This window comes from Castanea sativa, chromosome 10 (genome assembly GCF_040712315.1).
Source record: "Castanea sativa cultivar Marrone di Chiusa Pesio chromosome 10, ASM4071231v1".
NCBI classification, from domain to species: Eukaryota; Viridiplantae; Streptophyta; class Magnoliopsida; order Fagales; family Fagaceae; genus Castanea; species Castanea sativa.
In genome coordinates this window covers 23,141,989-23,161,590 of record NC_134022.1, presented here as the reverse complement: position 1 = coordinate 23,161,590, position 19,602 = coordinate 23,141,989, and the positions used below count along the sequence as shown (strand labels likewise).

At 33.2% G+C, this 19,602-nt stretch overlaps 1 protein-coding gene across 1 annotated transcript; it reads right to left on the bottom strand.

The window, feature by feature from the left end:
- Window positions 1–446: 446 nt before the first annotated feature.
- On the bottom strand, window positions 447–8,933 carry LOC142611583 (plasma membrane ATPase 4). The gene is made up of 16 exons (XM_075783658.1): window positions 8,564–8,933; window positions 5,860–5,979; window positions 5,507–5,743; window positions 4,647–5,408; window positions 4,410–4,532; window positions 4,210–4,314; window positions 3,980–4,124; window positions 3,714–3,878; window positions 3,161–3,399; window positions 3,030–3,062; window positions 2,852–2,933; window positions 2,590–2,750; window positions 2,310–2,483; window positions 1,604–1,786; window positions 1,299–1,480; window positions 447–774 (listed from the first exon to the last, which is right to left on the bottom strand). The coding sequence occupies exons 1-16, from the start codon at window positions 8,618–8,620 to the stop codon at window positions 678–680; spliced, it is 2,865 nt and encodes a 954-aa protein (XP_075639773.1). The 5' UTR covers window positions 8,621–8,933; the 3' UTR covers window positions 447–677.
- Between the last annotated feature and the right edge of the window lie 10,669 nt (window positions 8,934–19,602).

Here is a 19,602-nt window from a genome sequence, read left to right as displayed (position 1 = left end):
TTGTAAGCCAACTTAAGGCCAATACCAGAGGTGTTATGTAACCCCACACAGTTTTCTACCTTCGTTTTCTTAATACCATAGACTATTTTGTACTTGATATTGTTTTCATTTGAATGCACCATTTCACCAGAAAAAAAGACATCAGCAATATGTACACAAAATTTAATCCTTCAGGAGTCGTCAAACGAAAAATCACTCCTCAACTTTTACCAGCAAGTCTGTTGAACTGCCTTATTAGAATCAATGGGTCAAACGACATATCACTATAGGCCAATTTGCACACAAATTTTTTATTCTGTGTGGGATGCAAGAGCAATTAAGGTTTCCGTTTTTGTTGGAGGCACTGATCAGATCTTAACAAAAATTTTCTTGGTCCACCATCAGAGCTATAGATTCATGTAACAACCAACAGGAAAAACATAAACCTTAGCGGGAAAAATACAAAAGGAGGAAACTGTGCAAATGATATTATTTGGCTTTTAAAAAGAGAACAGCGCTCTTCCTCTGAACTTGTCAGAGTGACAACAAGCTCTAGTAACTAATTGACATGAACCAAAAGGACTAATTATCGCTCTAAACTAGAAATTAAAGTTTATGGCTTTGTTCGTCATCATTGTTGGCTTTCTTTGGGAGAACATAACACTTGAGTTCTCTCTAAGGAAGACTAACTTAGCTCTTTAAACTGTGTAATGTTGCTGGATTGTATCAATGTCCAGTCCTTTCAGCTTAACCACTGATTCGACGTGCCCCTTCAGGGTATGCAGCTCCCTTAACCTGAAACCACAATTCAAATCACCTTTTATAAGAAACCAAATAAATTCACCCTGTGTGAATGTTGTCATTTAACTGTTCTGGACTCCACTAAGCAGTAATACAAAAAAGGATACGAAATTTATTGTGCAGAAAAATAAAATTGTAAAAGGGGAGGGGGTTGCACGGATGTTTCTGAACCAAGTCTTTCATACGGGTACATTGGATGCTGGCAAACATGCCTTAAAACATCTGGAAAGGGTCATGCAAACGCTTTCTCTACCTAGGGGCCTTTCTCATTCAGTGGTAAATTTTTCCAAGGCTAGTTGACTTAACTAATTGCTTTCGCTTACATCATAAGGCATGTAATTTGGTACTCAAGCATCCATGCCTTAGCTCTAAATCTCAAATGTAAGTCAAACCAATAAAGAGTGCTACAAGTTAGAATTAAAGTGGAAAGAACAAAACTTACTAATGCACTTTAAGAGCGTTCATTCACACATATTCTTTTAATTTATATTTTGTTTTTTCATGATGAAATAGCTTACCTTGCAACCTCAGCACGTCGCTTGGCTTGCTCTGCTATCTCTGAAAGCTCCCTGTAACTACTCTTCTCAGTGAAAAGGTTGCTGGTTTCAGGTGGTTGAAGACCGTGCAGGGTCCTCTGTGCAGCTGCCCATTGTGCTTCTCTCTCTTCTTTTCCATAGTCTTTCTTTGTAGTAAAGGCAGTCTGTTATGGAAAGGAAGCAAAAAAAAAAAAAGAGAAGAAGATCAAATTAAAAACAAGAGTAATACTGGACATGATTCTAGTATTAAAATGTCCATCATTTAAAAATATAATCACAAAGCATACCTTGTTCTCCAAAAGATTATCCCAAGCCTTTCCACTCAGAATGTAGCGGATTGCAAATTTGAGGATATCAAGTGGGAAATATGTTACAAGACTATAAAGCCAGATTACACCGGCCCAACCCCAGCCCATTCCTTTTATCCGTGCAAAACCCCAATCAGCATATACTGCTATGAAAGTTGCTATCTGTGAAATACAGTATGGTTTGTGTTACAAATCAATATAAAAAACCATTTGATATCTAACATGCAAAATCCATAATCGCATATCATATAGTACCCAATCATAACACTTGGACATACCACAAAAATTAAATCAGTCAAATGCAGTCGAACTTCTGTTGAACAACACAACGTGCAAATTGTGGTGTAGAGATAGAAGGTGCACTCGAATTTTTTTTATAAAGGTAGATAAAGCTGTAGCGGGAGATGATATTCGAACTACAGACATGGGCACCACAATGGAACTCACATCCCCAAGGTGAATCCATCCACTGTTCTCAGCATTTTTACTTCTAAATTACTAATCATGTCACCTTGATAGTATATGACCACCTTGAACTTATAGTGCCATATAAAAACCAGTGGACTAACTCAAATTTCACGAAAGGAAAAAAAAAAAAAAAAAACCACCTATGTTTAACAAGGAAAAGTTTTCGCTCGAACTAGAAATAGAAAGAGATAGATGCCTCTTCTCATATAAATCTTACCAGCTGAGCAATTACAAAAGCACCAAGCAAGAGAAGGCCAGGTCGTTCAATAAAGGACCAGCTGCGAGACCTTGTGACAAAAATTAGGGCCTGGCTTATAATACTGACTTGAAGGTATAAGGCTGCCATCATTTCTTCCTCATTTCCTTTCAGTGACCTCACGTGAAACTTGTCCTGTATTATGAAAAATGATAAACAAATACTATCTGAAAAAATAGCAACCAAACTACTAAATTGATTTATTCATAAAAGAAAAAAGAAAAAAAGCATAAGTAATTACTGAGAAAAAGGTAGTGTCTCTCATAGCCCAAAAAAATATCACTGTCATCAGGGCCAAGTAACCTCCTAGAACAATGCCAGTAGCAAAAATTTCTTTCAGTTTCCAGCTGTCTGGCATTGGAGATGGCTTCACCCTATCCTTTGATATTGTCATGATTGTACCTAGAGCCAGGGTAATGCACAAAATCAGACTCATGGTTGTGCTAAGTTTGATAGGGTAAATTATATGAACAAACAGATTGACAGTGACTTAAATGTCTCACCGTCATTTAGGATGGCAATAATTAGAACCATGAATGGTGCAAAGTCAAATTTCCATATCAAAGCAATAAACATGAATCCAAACTGCCAGATTGAGAATATAACAAATATATTAGAATTTACCAAAGAACTATCAATTACGGCATAAACATCTCCAACACAAATTATTAGTATACATACCACAATACGAATAGTGATTGAAACTGCATAGATCTGCAAAGGAGAGAAATCAAAATAGGAAAGAGCTTAGACACTCTTGAACAAAAATGGACATTAACTATCAGCAATAAAGAAGATGAAAGGTTACTAACTGTGTAATTCTTCATCCTTTGGAAAATAGCCCTGCTAGTCAGCACAGCACTTATAATGACACTCAAACCTGGTTCAGTGAGGACAATGTCCGAAGCACCTCTAGCAGCATCAGTAGCATCAGCAACAGCAATTCCAATATCTGCCTTCTTTAAAGCAGGGGCATCATTGACACCATCTCCTGTCATTCCACAAATGTGCTTCTTCTCTTGCAGCTTCTTCACAATTTCATATTTGTGTTCTACCAATTTCAAAGAAGAGTTAGTACAACGAAGCATGGTCAAAACCTTGAAACTTAAGGATTACATTGTTGAGATTGATACAGAATTCAGTACTTAGTCAAGAACATAAGAAAAAATTGAGAAATTTAGTAGTAAATATTGACACAGAAAAAAGTGCATGTTTGCAAAGGGAAGGAGGATCTGTATTAAAGTATTCAGAAACTGTTGATGTAGTTGAAGAAGAATTATACCTTGTTCAAACAATAAGAAGAAGAAGAATACAACAGGTGGGAATGAAATAAGAAATGTGTATACACACACACACGTATCATACCTGGAAAAACTCCAGCAAATCCATCGGCCTTCTCAATCAACTCATCTACAGGGAGGGCTGCAATGGAAACATCCTTGTCTTGGCCGAGCAATGAAGAAGAGGGGTACATGTTTGTTCCCATTCCAAGCCTACGACCTGTTTCCTTGGCAATGGCAAGCTGGTCCCCTGGAAACACAGAGAAAAGCATATAAATCATAAGCCATGAAAAAAAAAAAAAAAAAAATTAATACAAGGAGTAAGGAGACTGGTGTTTCAATGGCATCTACCAGTAATCATCTTGACATTCACACCAAGGTGAAGTGCTCTTCTGATGGTTTCTGCACTGTCATGCCTAGGAGGATCAAACAGAGGCAACAAACCAACAAACTGCCATGGTCCCCCTGGACCCTCTTTTGTTTTTTCAGGTACTTCCTGTAGACAAATCATAAAGGCAACAATGGAATTAATTATTGAAGTAAATCAGCATTACATATATATAAATGGTACATTTGCAAACCTGTCTGGCAACACCTAAAGATCGAAGTCCACGTTCAGCAAACTTATCAATCACTGCATGAACCTTTTTCCTAACATCCTCCTTGCAGTTGCAAAGGGTTATAATCTGTGTAAAAAGATTTTTTGAAAAAAAAAAAACATGAGTTATTTATTTCAGGAACAATTTCTTATTCCATATGAAAACATCATAAACAAGCTTACCTGCTCAGGAGCACCTTTACTAGCACGATGCCAGTTTCCCTTGTCATCAATGTAGGTCAGAGCGGTCCTTTTGTCGACTGGATTGAATGGAAGGAAATGAACCTCTCTGATACCAGCTCTTGCCTGCCCAATTAACAATAAGATAACCATACAGCACGATCTTTTGAAAATTCTGACATCAATCAACACAAAATGAAAAAATAAATAAATAAAAGAAAGAGAACTCCAAATTTGTACCTCCTTTGGATCTGCAAGCATCCCTACAATGCAAGCATCAATGGCATCTTGATTTTCAGTCCTAGAGGCCCTTGCTGCGAGAAGCATAACTAACTCTTTCTCCACACCCTTTGCAAATACCTCAGTCAAATTTGTGTCAACAGTCAACTTATTCAGGGTTAGAGTACCCGTTTTGTCACTGCAGAGAACATCCATGCCAGCCATTTCCTCTATGGCAGTCATTCTCTTTGTAATAGCACCCTGCTGTGAGAGCCTATGTGAACCAATAGCCATCGTGACAGACAAAACAGTTGGCATGGCAATAGGAATTCCTCCAATCAAGAGAACCAGTAGATTGTCAATTCCACTCCTATACTTGCGATGCTGAATTGGGTACATCACTATAATCTCAATGATAATTCCGATAGCAATTGAACATATACAGAAATTACCAATTGCAGTGAGAACTTTCTGGAAGTGCCCAACTTGATTGGTGCTGTCCACCAAATGGGCAGCTTTACCGAAAAAGGTGTGGACACCAGTGGCAATCACGACTGCTTCTATTTCACCCTGTTTACATGTTGAGCCAGAAAACACTTCATCTGAGGGGTTCTTAGTGACAGGAAGGGATTCACCAGTCAGAGCAGACTGATCAATTTTTAAAGGATCACCCTCGAGAAGACGAGCATCAGCAGGAACAATATCTCCCAATTTAATGCTGATAATGTCTCCGGGAACCAAAATCGAAGCATCTTGTTCACTCCATCGACCATCTCTCAGGACCTACATTTTTGCCACCATAAGAAACTAGTAAAAAAAAAAAAAGGAATAGTAGCAAAACGAGCTTTAGAGCACGCAAAGTTTGTTAACGTGTTTTTCACCTTAGTCTTGGGAGCAAGACCAGCCATAAGGGCTGCAGCTGCATTGCCAGCATTGTTTTCCTCAATAAAACTGATTGTAGAGTTGATCAGCAAAAGGACAATGATACCAACAAAGTCCTGCCAATCCGGAGGCTTTCCATCACCATTTGCCAAGGCAATAGCCATGAGAGCAGCAGCTTCCATGACCCAAGACAATGGGTTCCACATGAAACCCAAGAACTTGAGAAGTTTGCTCTCCTGTTAGCAAAACAAGAAATCATTGCATGCCCACAAATCCAACAAATGGAAACAATCATATTGCAAAAGGAAGAGGAGGAAACAATTGTCATCTATTAAAAGGTTATGCTGTGGACCTTTTTCTCTTCTAGTTTGTTTGGTCCAAAAACTTGAAGCCTGTTGTCTCCTTCCTCTGCTGATAGACCCTGCCTTGTACATTTCAACTGCTCAAACACTTCCTCAATTGGAATCCGTTCCTGTTGACAAAAGTTCAATCTTTATTATTCTTCATGATAAATTATTGAATCACCCATAAAGAAGTTTCATAATTAGCAATATGGATTGAAAGAATGGCCAACAAATGTTATCTGATTGTAGACAACAATCACATATAAATTACTCAACTGTTATTAAAAAGGTTTTGAACTTGATCCATCTCTGAACTTCAAATATACCCCAACATTACTAAAATTGCAATATCCCATGTTGGGATCATGGTGTTGCTGGATCACCTTTATGAGTATTGAAATTTTCTTTCTATCAACATCTAACATATTAGCCTATAAATTTCCATGTTCTTTTTTGTACCACCAATGGCAATTGTTTTTAATGATTGGGCCGAGTTTAATTACAATTCGATTAAGAGAACCAGCAGTAATGACTGGATTACAAAAGCACCCATTTCTGCAAATTCAAATTCGATCTCTTTTCCATTACTTCACAAGCAGCAGTTAGCTCAGGATTCAATTCCTAGCCTCACCTCAGAAAATAATTCCATTACCCCTCAAAACAAAATCTGGCCCCCTTGTTGGGACAAACTCCAGGTTTTAGCCATTGTGAATAAACAAGCCATGTGTGAGTGTGGGACAGTAGGAGTACTAAAATCCACGCATGTTTAATCACAAAATAAAACCAATCGGTCCCATTAGCTTAATATTAGAGAACACTTATGATATCACACACAAGCTCAAATAAAATAAAAAATAATCTCTACAACTACACAAGACACTTTACCAAATTAAATCAATTCGAACCCACCGTCTATATACTAATTTTAAGTTGAATATTTGTTGCAAATGGTATTTAAATATTATTGTATCTATTAATTTTTTAATTCATTTGCTTATTTATACAGTTATACATAATATTATAACATATGTTACCAGTTTTAGCAAAGTGCCCATGTGAACTTTAAAAATCACATGTCAAGAACCGATTGAAAAAAATAACTTAGTAAGTCAACAAAATCGGCTCCTTTGGTGACTTCAACCCCGTAATGATTTTCAAATTGATTTGATTAAATATGGTACTATTTAAATTGTCCCATTTTACCTACCCCAATAAATTAATAAATAACACCCTAAAATCATTTCACTCATAAATTAAAAAAATAAATCGGGAAATATTAAAAAAGAACCGTAAGGTCTAAAAGGTACCACGGAAGTAGTACTCCCAACCACCCAAATCCCAAAAAAAAACACAACAATAAAAAGTTAAAAAAAAGACAGAGGTCCATTACTTTATAATAGAAACAGCTAACACAGAATTCTAGCTCTTTCTAATAATTTAAGAGTGCGTTTGGGAGGGGCTGAAGCGCCAGCGTTTGCATTTCAGCCCCTTCCTTTTTCTTTTTTTTTCTTCTTTGAGATGCACATGATGTATTATTTATTAGTCATGAATAGTAATTTTAGGCTAATAAACAATAATTTTTACCTATTAAAAATTATTTTATTATAATACTTTTTAATTTTTAATTTCAACTATATCCAAAATTACCCTAAGTTTCTTTTTATTCAAATAGAATGAATTTTAATAATAACAAATGGAGTAATAATTCACAGAGAGAAAGAAAAACCAAATAATTAATTAATTAAAAAAAAGTTACTTGAGAACACGCGCCAGCGCGTATTGAAAATTTAGGAAAATTCGATTTATTGTTTTTTTTTTTTTTTTTGTTGATTCCCTAGTCAGAGCCACGTTCTATGAACGCAAACGAAGCGTGCGTTGTCAAGCCGCGGATTCCATGTGATTGGGTACGTATTTCTCAAAAAAAAGCACGGATTTCATTTTCTTTTTCAATTGTCACTTTCCCTTTTCTTTTTTTTATCTTCTAAAGAAAAAAAAAATGGTATTTTTGTGATTTGTGAATGAAAAGATTGGAATTCCTGAACTTTTGGGTTACTATGGAATCTTGATACATGAGTTTGCATCAGGACCGTCCAAACCCAACTCACGGGCCCACGCGATGAGAACACGTGTTATGAACGGTCCTGATGGTTTCACTGTAGCCAAAATTGGTGCCAGCCTTCATGCAAAACCGTCCGTAACACTATAGTCTCCGGTGTGACGCAATACACACACTCACAAACAAAAAAAAAACAACAACAGCAACCAAACGGACTTTATCCGATGCTTTCGCCGCAGCGCATTGAAATTATCTCCGATTTGTTTTCGAAATTAGCCCTTAAATTTTAAAAAATATTACAAACTCTACCACTCGCACCAAACAAACAGAGATCGCTTTCACATCTCTCTCTCTCACTCTACGGAAACATCTGTTTTCACCGTTGTTTCATGTTTGGTGGATGAGAAAGTGCACGGCCACAAAAAAAAAAAAAAATCCGAAAATTGAAATTCCAAAGCATCCAGAAAAATCATTTGTAGGTAACAGAAAAACAAAATTCTCTATAGGAAATGAAAATACAGAATACTTATCCATATGCATGTATAGCTTACCTTCAGTACAATCGTTTGATATATATATATATAACAATTCGAAAGAAATATCAAAACGCAGCGTCAAAAAAAAGCTACAAAGAGAAAAAGAGGAAGAGAGAGTACCAGATCAACGGACTCGTTTTTGATCTCCTCGAGACTGATAGGCTTATCGCCACCCATGGTGGAAGCTGGAGACGACGAGAGAGCTCTCAAGCTTTTATATAAATGAAAATATCTCTATAATTCAAAGAGAGAGAGAGCCAGTGAAGCGAGAAGCACCACCTATTTATATACTAAAAAAAATGGTTGAAAAAAAAAAGAGCTACCATTACCATTTACCAATACGGTAAAAAAAAAAAAAAAAAAAAAAAGAATAAAGAAAATGAAGAGCAGAGAGAGACGTTTGGGACAAATTAATAGTCTCCCATATGAGAGTGTGTGTGAATGATTGTGAAGAACGCAAAAGAGTCGGAGAGAGTTTTTGATTTTATATGCTATACTTTGAACCAGCGCAGTGCTTATAAGACTTTCTTTGTTATGAACTAGCGATGTTCTCTTTTCTGGGACCCACACAAACCCTTCCCAACCCGGAAACTTTATGTTATGCTTTATCCTTTGACTTCACGTACACGCTCCTTTTGTGCGCGTGGTCCTGCTCTATGTAGGGTTGTTACTGAGTGAACTCAGTTGGTCAGCTTTGTTTGGCTCTTTTTCTTGCCTTTAAGCTTTTTTATTTTTATTTTAATAGTGACAAAAATGTGAGTTTGGTACTTGCCTTTTTTGTAATTTCTCTATTAAAAAAAATTTCCCCTTTCAAATTTTCTTCTTAATATGACATTACACCATTAAAAGAGGAGTTAACCATGAAATGATTTTTTTTTATAAATGATTTTTACCTAATTTAGATAAGTTTTTACCAACTTATTTTACTTGTTTGTCAAAGTTTCTCACAAACTTTATCTGGTTTAAGGATACGTTTTTATTCAATGCATTGGATTGACACGTGGTTAAGAATATGTGTTGTGTTTGTATCATGTTCAGTGTACTGAAAAGATTGAATGTGAATAAAAACTAAATATGTCATGTTGGTACCTTTTTTTTTTTTTTTTTTTCCTTTGGACATTCTAATTTGAAGTCAGTTTGTACAATTTAATAATATGTTTGAGATTGGACATTGAACTTAAGGGTGGTATTTTCATAGGAATTGAAAATTTTAGGTTTGTCCAAACTTTTTGTTCCAATCTTGTTTTGGTAAGCATGTAGAACTTGTTACGTATATCTATAATATTTATAAGAGGATTCTCCTCTTTGAATTGAACTTTTATGTGGTTCAAAAATATCCCTAAACCTTACATTTAATAGGGAAAAAAATTTGAGGACAACCCGGTAAAAATATATCTCCAACTTCACTTAAAATGCTTATAAAATAATACATTCTCCTACTAAACCATGTCTTCAAAACAAAATTATCCAACTTTTTTTTAAGGAAATTATGACACTAGACCAAAAAAGTAAATTAAAAAATAAATGAAAGTGTTTATTTTTGGCATGTACTATCAGCATGATTCTGATTAATGCTATCCAACTTAAGATTAGCTGTGTTTCATATGTAGGTCAGAAAACTTATTTAAGGAAATAAAAACAAAGCTACTTACAATAATTCCATCTTTTTTATAGATTAAAATGCAATTACAATTCTATAGTTCTCTTGTGATTTTAAGAAGCTAATTAGTTTTTTGAGATTAGAGTAATCATATAATTTCAAAAACCCAATATTGTAATAGATTATAAAACAATTACTAATAGAAATAAACCTCTTAAAATTTTGATAATTATATTTTAACTGAAGTAGTATTCAATTTTTTTTTTTTTTTAACTGCGTGCAATACAGTCTCATTAAAGTAAATTTTGTTAATAATTGTAATGTAAGTAGAATAAGATGGTTCAACGAGTCAACATATAGTACCATCACAAAGAGCATTGGAAATATGGATGGTCCACTTCGATTAGGAAAAGCTCAGCTCTCAGCAAGGATATTGATACATTTTCCTAAGAATTTCACCCTTAACTCTGCCCAAACTTACTCCACGATCTCAATTGTGGGATGTGGTTGGAAATGCCCTACATTAATTACATTCACATGTGCACAACAAGGAATGAGAAACACTCTTGATCTTTTGAGATGTCACCTTTACGAGTGACGACTTAAACATTGAAGTAGCTTATTCGGTCGATGCCACACCGACATGAACTTCAAGCTCCCTCCCTTCTATTCTTTCTTGCAAGACCTCCAAAGCTCGAGTGGGACATGTGGTCACTAATTTTGGACATCAGCAGACACAAACAATTATGTTATCAACTTGAGGAAAGACCTAACTATGTAACGGGCACGACACAACATAGCATGCATCAGCCAATACCCTCAACATTGATGATATTGTCGAAGTACATGCATATTGTTTCAAACTATATATTAATGATACTCCATCAATACAGTTCCATCTAAGGAAATGATCCAATGAAACTTTAACTTATTGGCACATACTATCTTAAAAGGGGATGAAACAAAAAATTTCTTTTAAAAAAAAAGGTAAGAATTCCTTAAGTATTTACTTATTCGACAAAGAGAAAATAATCTAACTTAAGTGTCAGAATTTCGATGTTTGGATGCCACACTGATTTTTCTAAATCTTCACCTTCTATTTTTGATAAAATATACCCTAAACACAAAAGAATGGTGATAGTTATAACTGCGTGCAACAATAATTAGCTAATACAAAATAAAAGTTAAATAAAAAATCTTAGATTCACTTTTTGCCTTTATTAAAAACCGAATGATATCTTGGTTTGAAAATAAAAAAATATTATTAGGAGCGGACGATATAATTTAAAACTCTTTTAAAAAAAAGTAGTTGAAAATGCTTTTACTATTACCCTTTTTGTGCAGTAATGTGCCATTTGGTACGAGATAATATTTTAAGATACCTAGGAATGTTTAAAGATTTCCATGTTTGATTGCAAATTACGCTAGAAAATCAAAAGTCAGGAGAATCTGAATTCCCCCCTTAAACCCCTCTTAGTAGGAATGTGGATTATCTTTAAAACAGGTAGATATTCAGATTCCCAAGCTTAATTGAAATTGTATTTTTTATAAATTGACAATTTTAACCATTTTTCCTTATCATTTATGCAATTAAGATAAAATATAAAATAAATTATCAATATCTTTTCTTTTGTCTTTATCTTTTCCCGCCAAAACAACATAAACAGGATAAACACGTAAATGTGATTATTTTTACCCATTGCCTAGGGATGTTAGGTATGACTATGTTATTCAAGTGCTCACAAATGCAGGGGTGAATACATTATATATGTAATAGATTGCATTTGTTTCATTGTTGATGAACTACTTTTACTTTTATTACTATTTTTATGGTCTTATAGGCCTAAACATTGTCAGATTGTTTTTTTATGAATTAAGCTATTTTAAAAATTATTATTAAGAACAAAGCATTTGAGAATTTAAATAGTATTGTATTTGTCATTTTGAAATGTTAGACTACAGCTTTAATGAATGTGTTACTAATTAATAGTTTATATTTTGTTTTTGAATATTTTTTTTAAAGAACTTAGCAGTTCACATTCAAATCTAAGGATAGAATGAGAAAAATAAATAATTCATTTAAGATTCTTAGAAATACACTAAATATTATTATCTCATATTCTTAAAAAATTTTAAAAATTCCTAATAAAACCAAATATAAAAATTTAAATACCAAAAATAATGTAAATTTCTTCGTACTAAACGACACTTCAAAGTAAATCTACCCGTTTGAGCAGCAGGGAATTAAGGATAGTATGAAAATAACAGTTAGGCGTTAACTTGAGAAAATGCATAGTACTTGATTGATTCTCCGGGACATTGTAATGTACGGTTTAATTGTACGGCATAGGTTAACTGGTTAAAGTGACACACACAGACTCCCCAAAAAAAAAAAAAAACTGCCTAGGTTTCAAAGGTTGAAAGTTTTCCTTTTCGATTAAGCCGGTGCATGGGTCCAAAGTTGAAAACCCGCTATATTTTAGGCTTCTGTAATTTTTTATGTCCGAAAATTTCAAGGTCCATTCGCACTACATTTGAGCGTGCATTTCACTCGTCATATAATAATAATAATATAATATTAATATTAAATTATTAATATAAATCCCCTTGCCTAACAGATTTCAATGCGTTATTTTCATCTCTGTTTCTCTCTGTCTTGTTATTTTTTTTCTAGCTTTGGGTATTAAAAAATTGTTGACGTGATGACTCGAGAGAGGAAACTTCGGTTCCATCAAGGTCCCCAAATGGAGGGTGTCTTTTTCTTCTGTCCTCACAATCACCGAAGCTTTCCAAACCACAACGATTTCAAACTTGTTGAAAGGAATTGCATTTTATCAAGAATTTTACCGACGTGTATACTATTTTTGAAAAAAAATTTATTGAAAATTGAAAAAATTTTGATAATTTTTTTAATTCTCGATAAAATATTTTCAAAAATAATTTAATACTATTGAATATATCTAATCCAATTGTTTTTATTTTATTTTTTTATGTTTTATAAACAAATATTCAGATCCCTTCGAGTATTTGATTATTTTTTTGATATATATAGTCTCTTCGTCCTATACACACCAAGTTATTATAAAAAAAAATTCTTTGAAGGCAATAGATGTTAACGTAGACCTAATTGTTAATATGAATGTGATTTGTAATAAAATGAACCACATACTTCTCAATGTCTTAAGTATTTACTGGTTGTGCATACGTATTTCATGTGTACCTGTGTTTTTTTTTTTTTTTTGGGCAAGTCTAGCGCTTATGATTCGAGATAGGATTTTTTTTTTTTTTGCTAACCTAGTTGGCTTGCTATATGTTAATACTACAATGACCAACTCACCATGAACACACTTCAAAATGAATTTAAATGCAGTTGATCCTAAAATTCAATGCATCCCACCCCTTTATCTAAAGGGTCCTAGAATAGGAGAATTTCATATTCCATCATCTAATTCCAAACAAAAATTTGTAGCAATCCAACGCGTTGCCCATTGGCATTGTCCCCCCTCTTTTTTAGTCCTCGAGGAGATGAATTGACCATTAACGCAAGTATATCCGTTTTGCTTGTATAGTTAATGTTGGATTCAGATTCTCTAGAGTTCCTAGGGTACCCTACCAAGTAGAGTTCATTAAATCCTAACCACTCTTTAATGATTTAATGGTCTAGATTCTGCCATGTCAGCATTTCATTAACAATCATCTTAATTGTTTTGTTTACAACATTATTTTATTATTTTAAGAATCTTATTAATGAAATTCTGACATGGTAGAATCTAAACCATTAAATCATTAAAGAGTGGTTAGGATTTAATGAACTCTACTGGTAGAGTACCCTAAGAACTCTAAAGGATCTGAATCCGTTAATGTTAGGGCTTGTATTGAAGTAATCCAACACATTGGCATTAGTGCTGAATTTGCTAATACATCCATTATGCCGTTTTAGGCAATTTTTTTTGCTTGGTAGCAATATGTTTAATTTGAAACATTTATTAGAGGTGTTCACGGGTCAATCAAAGTTGAATTAGGGTAAAAATTTTGATTGACTCAACTATGTTGAGTGTCAACACACAGGTTGTCAACCAATTTGATGAGCATAAATCTACAATGAGATTGGTCGAACGTGCAAGTCAATGGTCATAAGGATAAACCTTCGTCATTCATCTGGAATTTCTAGGGTAGATGGCATTGCAAAATGGAGAGGGTATTGCAATTTGGTGGAGATCTCATGACCTCCATTAAAGGGGAATGACGATATAAAAGTGGTGACCGGTGATGAAACTAAGATATGGAGATTTTGAATAGGTCGGATTTGTCAAATTTCTAATTAGGAACTTGACACTCGACTTGATTATATTGGAGTTTGTTAGAATTAAGTAGCTGACAACATGGGGGTATCAAACTCGACTGAATATGTGGCACGTTTAACTATTTTGACTGGGTAGGTCAAGTACGTCGTGTGTTCGCTCACTCATAGTTTAGATCAATACATTATGCCCTAAAAAAAACTATAGGAGAAAATAACATGAGTGTAACTCATTGTGAGAATAATAGATGCATAATTATGCAGTCACTTGACACCTAATGTTCAGTTGTATTATTATTTTTATTTGATTTGTTGATATTTCAAAGTTTTGTTTTCTATATAGACAATTATACTTTTTCTTAAATAATTAAGTCTATATTTGTTTCGACTTATGTTCTGCTAGCTTATGCTTTTTTTTTTTAATTATATATCACAATTTAAAATACCATTTCTCTTCTTAAACACTGTTGTCTAAATTTTTTAAATATACCAATACAAATAAGTTCATCACTTAAATTGTACAAAAACAAACTCAATATATTCCTTGGAACTAGGGATGTAAATAAGTAGAGGCAAGTTGAGTATTCAAAATTCCAAATTGTTCATTAATCTTATTTCGAAGTTGAGTTGAGTTTGAGCTCATAAAGAAACTAACTTTCATGTTCAAGTTTGGTTCATTATATTGTTGATTAAGCTTGAGTTCGGTTTAACTTGAATTATGTTAACAACTACTCCATTACAAATCTATACTAATAATTAATAACTAAATTGAAAGTAAATTATTTTTATTTGAATTTATTAGATGGAATGACATATATGATATGTAATATAATTTCAAATTTATATACGTATGTTTTTATAAAAATATACATATATATATATAATACTATAAATACTTAAAGGAAAAAGTTAACAGATACCTAAGGTATTAGTTTATGAAATATTTTTAGAAACCTTTTATAGGAAAAGAAAAAATGAATTGGTTTTTTTTTTTTAGCATTTTATGTTTTCTATAAAAATTGTATCAAAATTTTTCTAGACTTATGCATTAACAAATGCTCTAAGTAACAAATATCTTAAGGGTATCCGTTAACCGACCCATATTTAAATTGAAACTTTACACCCATGAGATTGTTTAGGTATACGTTATTATATTTAACTTTAATTCACTAAGCTTAAATTTAGGTTTAAGGTAGAAGTACAACATCCAAAGATTCATGTTTATGTTTTACTAGAACTGTTATATTTATAATATTTTTATAACAAATTTTATGTAATAAATTGTTAATGATTCTAATTTAAACCTGAAATTTTTTTTTTCTACAAATAACCATCAATATTTTGCAGTGAAAATGGCATATTTCACATGTTTTATGCATCCGTGGGAAAAGGCGTTGTCTTGGGAAAGTAGATATGAGTTATGAAGTTTCAACTGCACGATGGAGGACCATCCATGCGTCTGGAAGATAAAAATGCCGTATTTAGCTTTTCAACCGATTGCTGTGCTTTTCCTATTGTTGCATTGTTTGTGGTGATATGATAATAGGGTTTTCCAAATTCCAAAGCACTATTCATTTTTATTGGCCTATTTTTAATATTTAGTTTTAGTACTTTTCAGCACCCCTAGGTAGAAATTTTAAGAAAGACAAAAAGAAAAAAAAAAAAAAAGAAGGCTAATTGACCATTAAAATGGAGGGTCCCATACCAAAGATGAAAGTCAGTCGGTCCCTTAAAGTTTCCTCAAACACCTCTGACTCTTCTAGCCAATCACACACAAGTGGGCCCATGTAAATTCTTGGACTCATAGTTATCTTGTGAAAAACTGGTGCGATCTAATCCTAGCCGTTGGACTTGTATCCAAAGATTGTTCAATATCGAGTGCCTTGGCGTAACGGTTTTGTTAACCAAAGTTTCCATGTCTCGTACTAATTGATAGTTTGATACCCCACCAATGAAGAAAAAAAAGAAAACTAAGTGACACATTATCATTTGGAATATTAAAAGGCTGGTTAGCAAACAAGTTATAACACATTTTCAGATATTTTAAACAATATTACATTTTTTTTTATTATATTTTTTCATTTACACATATATCAACACCTAAACAACATAATTTAAACTACTCTCCCAAATATCCCTAAGAGGTTATTCATTATTATTAAGATTTTTGAGGAATTTAGTCAAATTCATACAAATACGTGGAATATTTTGATTGATGATGTCTCATTAAGTATTGGAATATAATCTCTTGAAATATCAATTTGGAAAAATTTATGAGTCTTTGACTATGCATTAAACACATAATCAGGGGAAGCTGCTTGAATAGTTTCATTTTCTCTTTTCTCTCCTCTATCTTTTACTAAAAAAAATTCGTTTTCTTCCCACAAAAAAAAAAAAAAAAAAAAAAAAAAGGTTCGATCAAAAGCTATTAGAATTTGCTTTTATAAGTAAAGAAATATACATTTTGATTATAAAATGTAGATAAAGCTTCCCAAATAATAGCAAAGTAGATTCCAAAAGTGTTATCAAATTCCTGCTAAACCTTCACTCTACTCCATTATTCTCTAAGCTAAAATTGGCACTTAACTCCTTAGCTTGTTGGGATTCTATTTTTGTTCTTAGAAGTGTTAAAATTTTGTCTCACAATGCAACTTGCATGTTAGTCTGCCTTTTGTAACTTAGGTCTATCTCTATCTTCACTCGTCAATCTGGGGACAAACCTAAAGTTGGAGATGGATCGAACCCCTCTCTTGTTTCTTTCTAATATATTTTTATTCATTAAAAAATAAACAAAATAAATTAGTTGTTAATTATTAATGTTGTATACAATGCGGTGAAATGGAATGAGTTTTCTATGCACTACACTGCGATTAGTTTCTTAAATTTCAAGACCAAATTGTATTGTTAGGGATATATTTGAACGACCACTTTTGGTTGAAGTTTGTGATATAGATGTAATCTGCTTATATACTTTTATTGAGCTAAGAGCATTCACATCAAATGTTACAAAATAGTATAAGGGTCAAAATTTGCCTAATCAATTTCAAAAAAAATACCCATATCATCCATTGTACAAAATGTATTTTTGCTATCATACATGCGCAAATATAAACAAGCACTATTATATTTTATCACACTTATTGAACCTAAGGATTTGTTTGGGCTTATTTTGTCTCTTGCCTAGTCTTTCCACAAATCCACCGAAGTTAAAAGAAATTAGTAATGACTCAAAATTCTTACTTTTTCTCTCCGTTGGTAATTACTCAATAGCCTTACTTTTTCTCTCCGTTGGTAATGACTCAATGGTCTTAATTTCCATGGTTAAAAGAAATTAGTAATGATTCATTTCTTTAAAAGCATGGAAATTATCAAATTACTCCTTAATTCCCGTATTAAGTTAAAGAAATGAATCAATGGCCTTACTTTTTCTCTCCATTGAAAATAAAAGATTCATATAATAAATTACTTTTACACCTATTTTCCTCTGATCACATCTAGTTGTATATTGATTTATAGCCATTGGAAGTTGGTACTTGAAATCTACATGCCTCAAAAGAATATATTACATAAACTCAATGAAATTTCCACATGGTAGAAGCAAGTGACGGTTAAAATTGAATGAATTTTTGCGTTGTCATGTTATATGGTTTTGAACCAAACAAGAGACATTCTATTCCCACTCTCAACTCTTCCGAATTGAAATTATTATGCAAGTATGAATGAGATATGGTCCTATGATTTTGGTTCCACATGGCCCACCCACTTCAAAATACATTGTCACATTTTGACCTACTCAAGCTAACAGGAAATGAACAGATATTAACATAGAAGTGTAAAGTGGAAGAGGGGAAAAAAGAAAGGTAGAGAAAGAAGATGCCATGGAATAATTGGGCAAGTAGATCAATGCCTTTAATAGCCTCCATGTTCACAGGCTCCTGTGTTTTATAGTGTTTGTTTCATTCATGTGTACCTCATCAAGAAGAGGAATCTTGGGTTATTGGATGACTAGCAATTGAGACAGACTAGAGAGAGTGTGAATTAAACCCCCCGCGCCCCCCCCCCCCCCCCCCCCCCCATTTTGTTTGTTGTGAATTACCTATATTTATTAAAGCATGAACTCACTATATAAATCTTCTTTTCCTATTTTATATACTCTTTTATTAAAAACATTCCACGTCATATTTTACATTACATTTCATTAAAATATTAATTTTTCTTGATTTTTAAAATTATTTCTATTGCTTTACACACAACAACTACCATCCACTCTATTCCTTCATCCTTAGGATATGAAAAGAAAAAAATAAAAAACTAAATTCAAAATAAATAGTGCTAATGTAAATTTACCCAGTTATAGCATTAATTATGTATTTTTACACAATTTTGTATGACCTAATATGGGTGAATTCTAAGCTTGGTTGGCTAAAATATGATTACTTTTCTATCATACAAAGTATATGGATCCCCACACCGGCTAAAATGAACTAAATTCACGACTTTAAGTCACGACTTCAAGTTCAAAAATCATGAATCCAATTCATTTTACAGCGTGTGAATCCAGACGTGTGCAATGTCAATTGGGTGCAAGGGACCTAACATGTAACAAGGTTTTTTTCCCAAATAGTTTACATAGGCAGAGCTATTTCGGCTCCCAAAGATTATTGCTTGGCCACCAATATTTTATGTGGTGACTATTGAGTCTGACTAGTGAGTAGTGAGCCCCTCAAAAGGTTATAGAGACAATCATTTTAAGAGTTGAAATACACAGATGCATCTTACATTAAAAAGAAAGTAAAAACAAGTCCCCATTCTAAATTGCGTAGGCTTCAACAACAATGCTCTTGTAAATGTACTTTAGAAATAGTGAAAGGTGCCAACTTGTGCTTATTATTTTTGAGTTGATGTAGAGTAGACAACGCACTCACAAAGTGGGTACAGCATTTTATCATTATTCCTCACTTTCCCCACCCTTACCTTCCTGCCCGAACCTCAGTCTCCAAAATACATGAATAGAAAAAATAAAATAAACCCAAATTTTAGTGTCCCTTCAGCTTAGGTTTTGATTGATTTGATAAAAATGACAAAAGTATAATATTATTTAAAAGAATTTTTTAAAAATTGTACCTAAACAAGTAGATTAATAAATAAACTATACAAAATTGTACCTAAACATATATAAATTAATAAACTATCATGAAAAAAGGTTAATCCAAAGGCACCTAGTGTGTTAGCCATAGCATAGTTTTCTCTCTTTTTCTT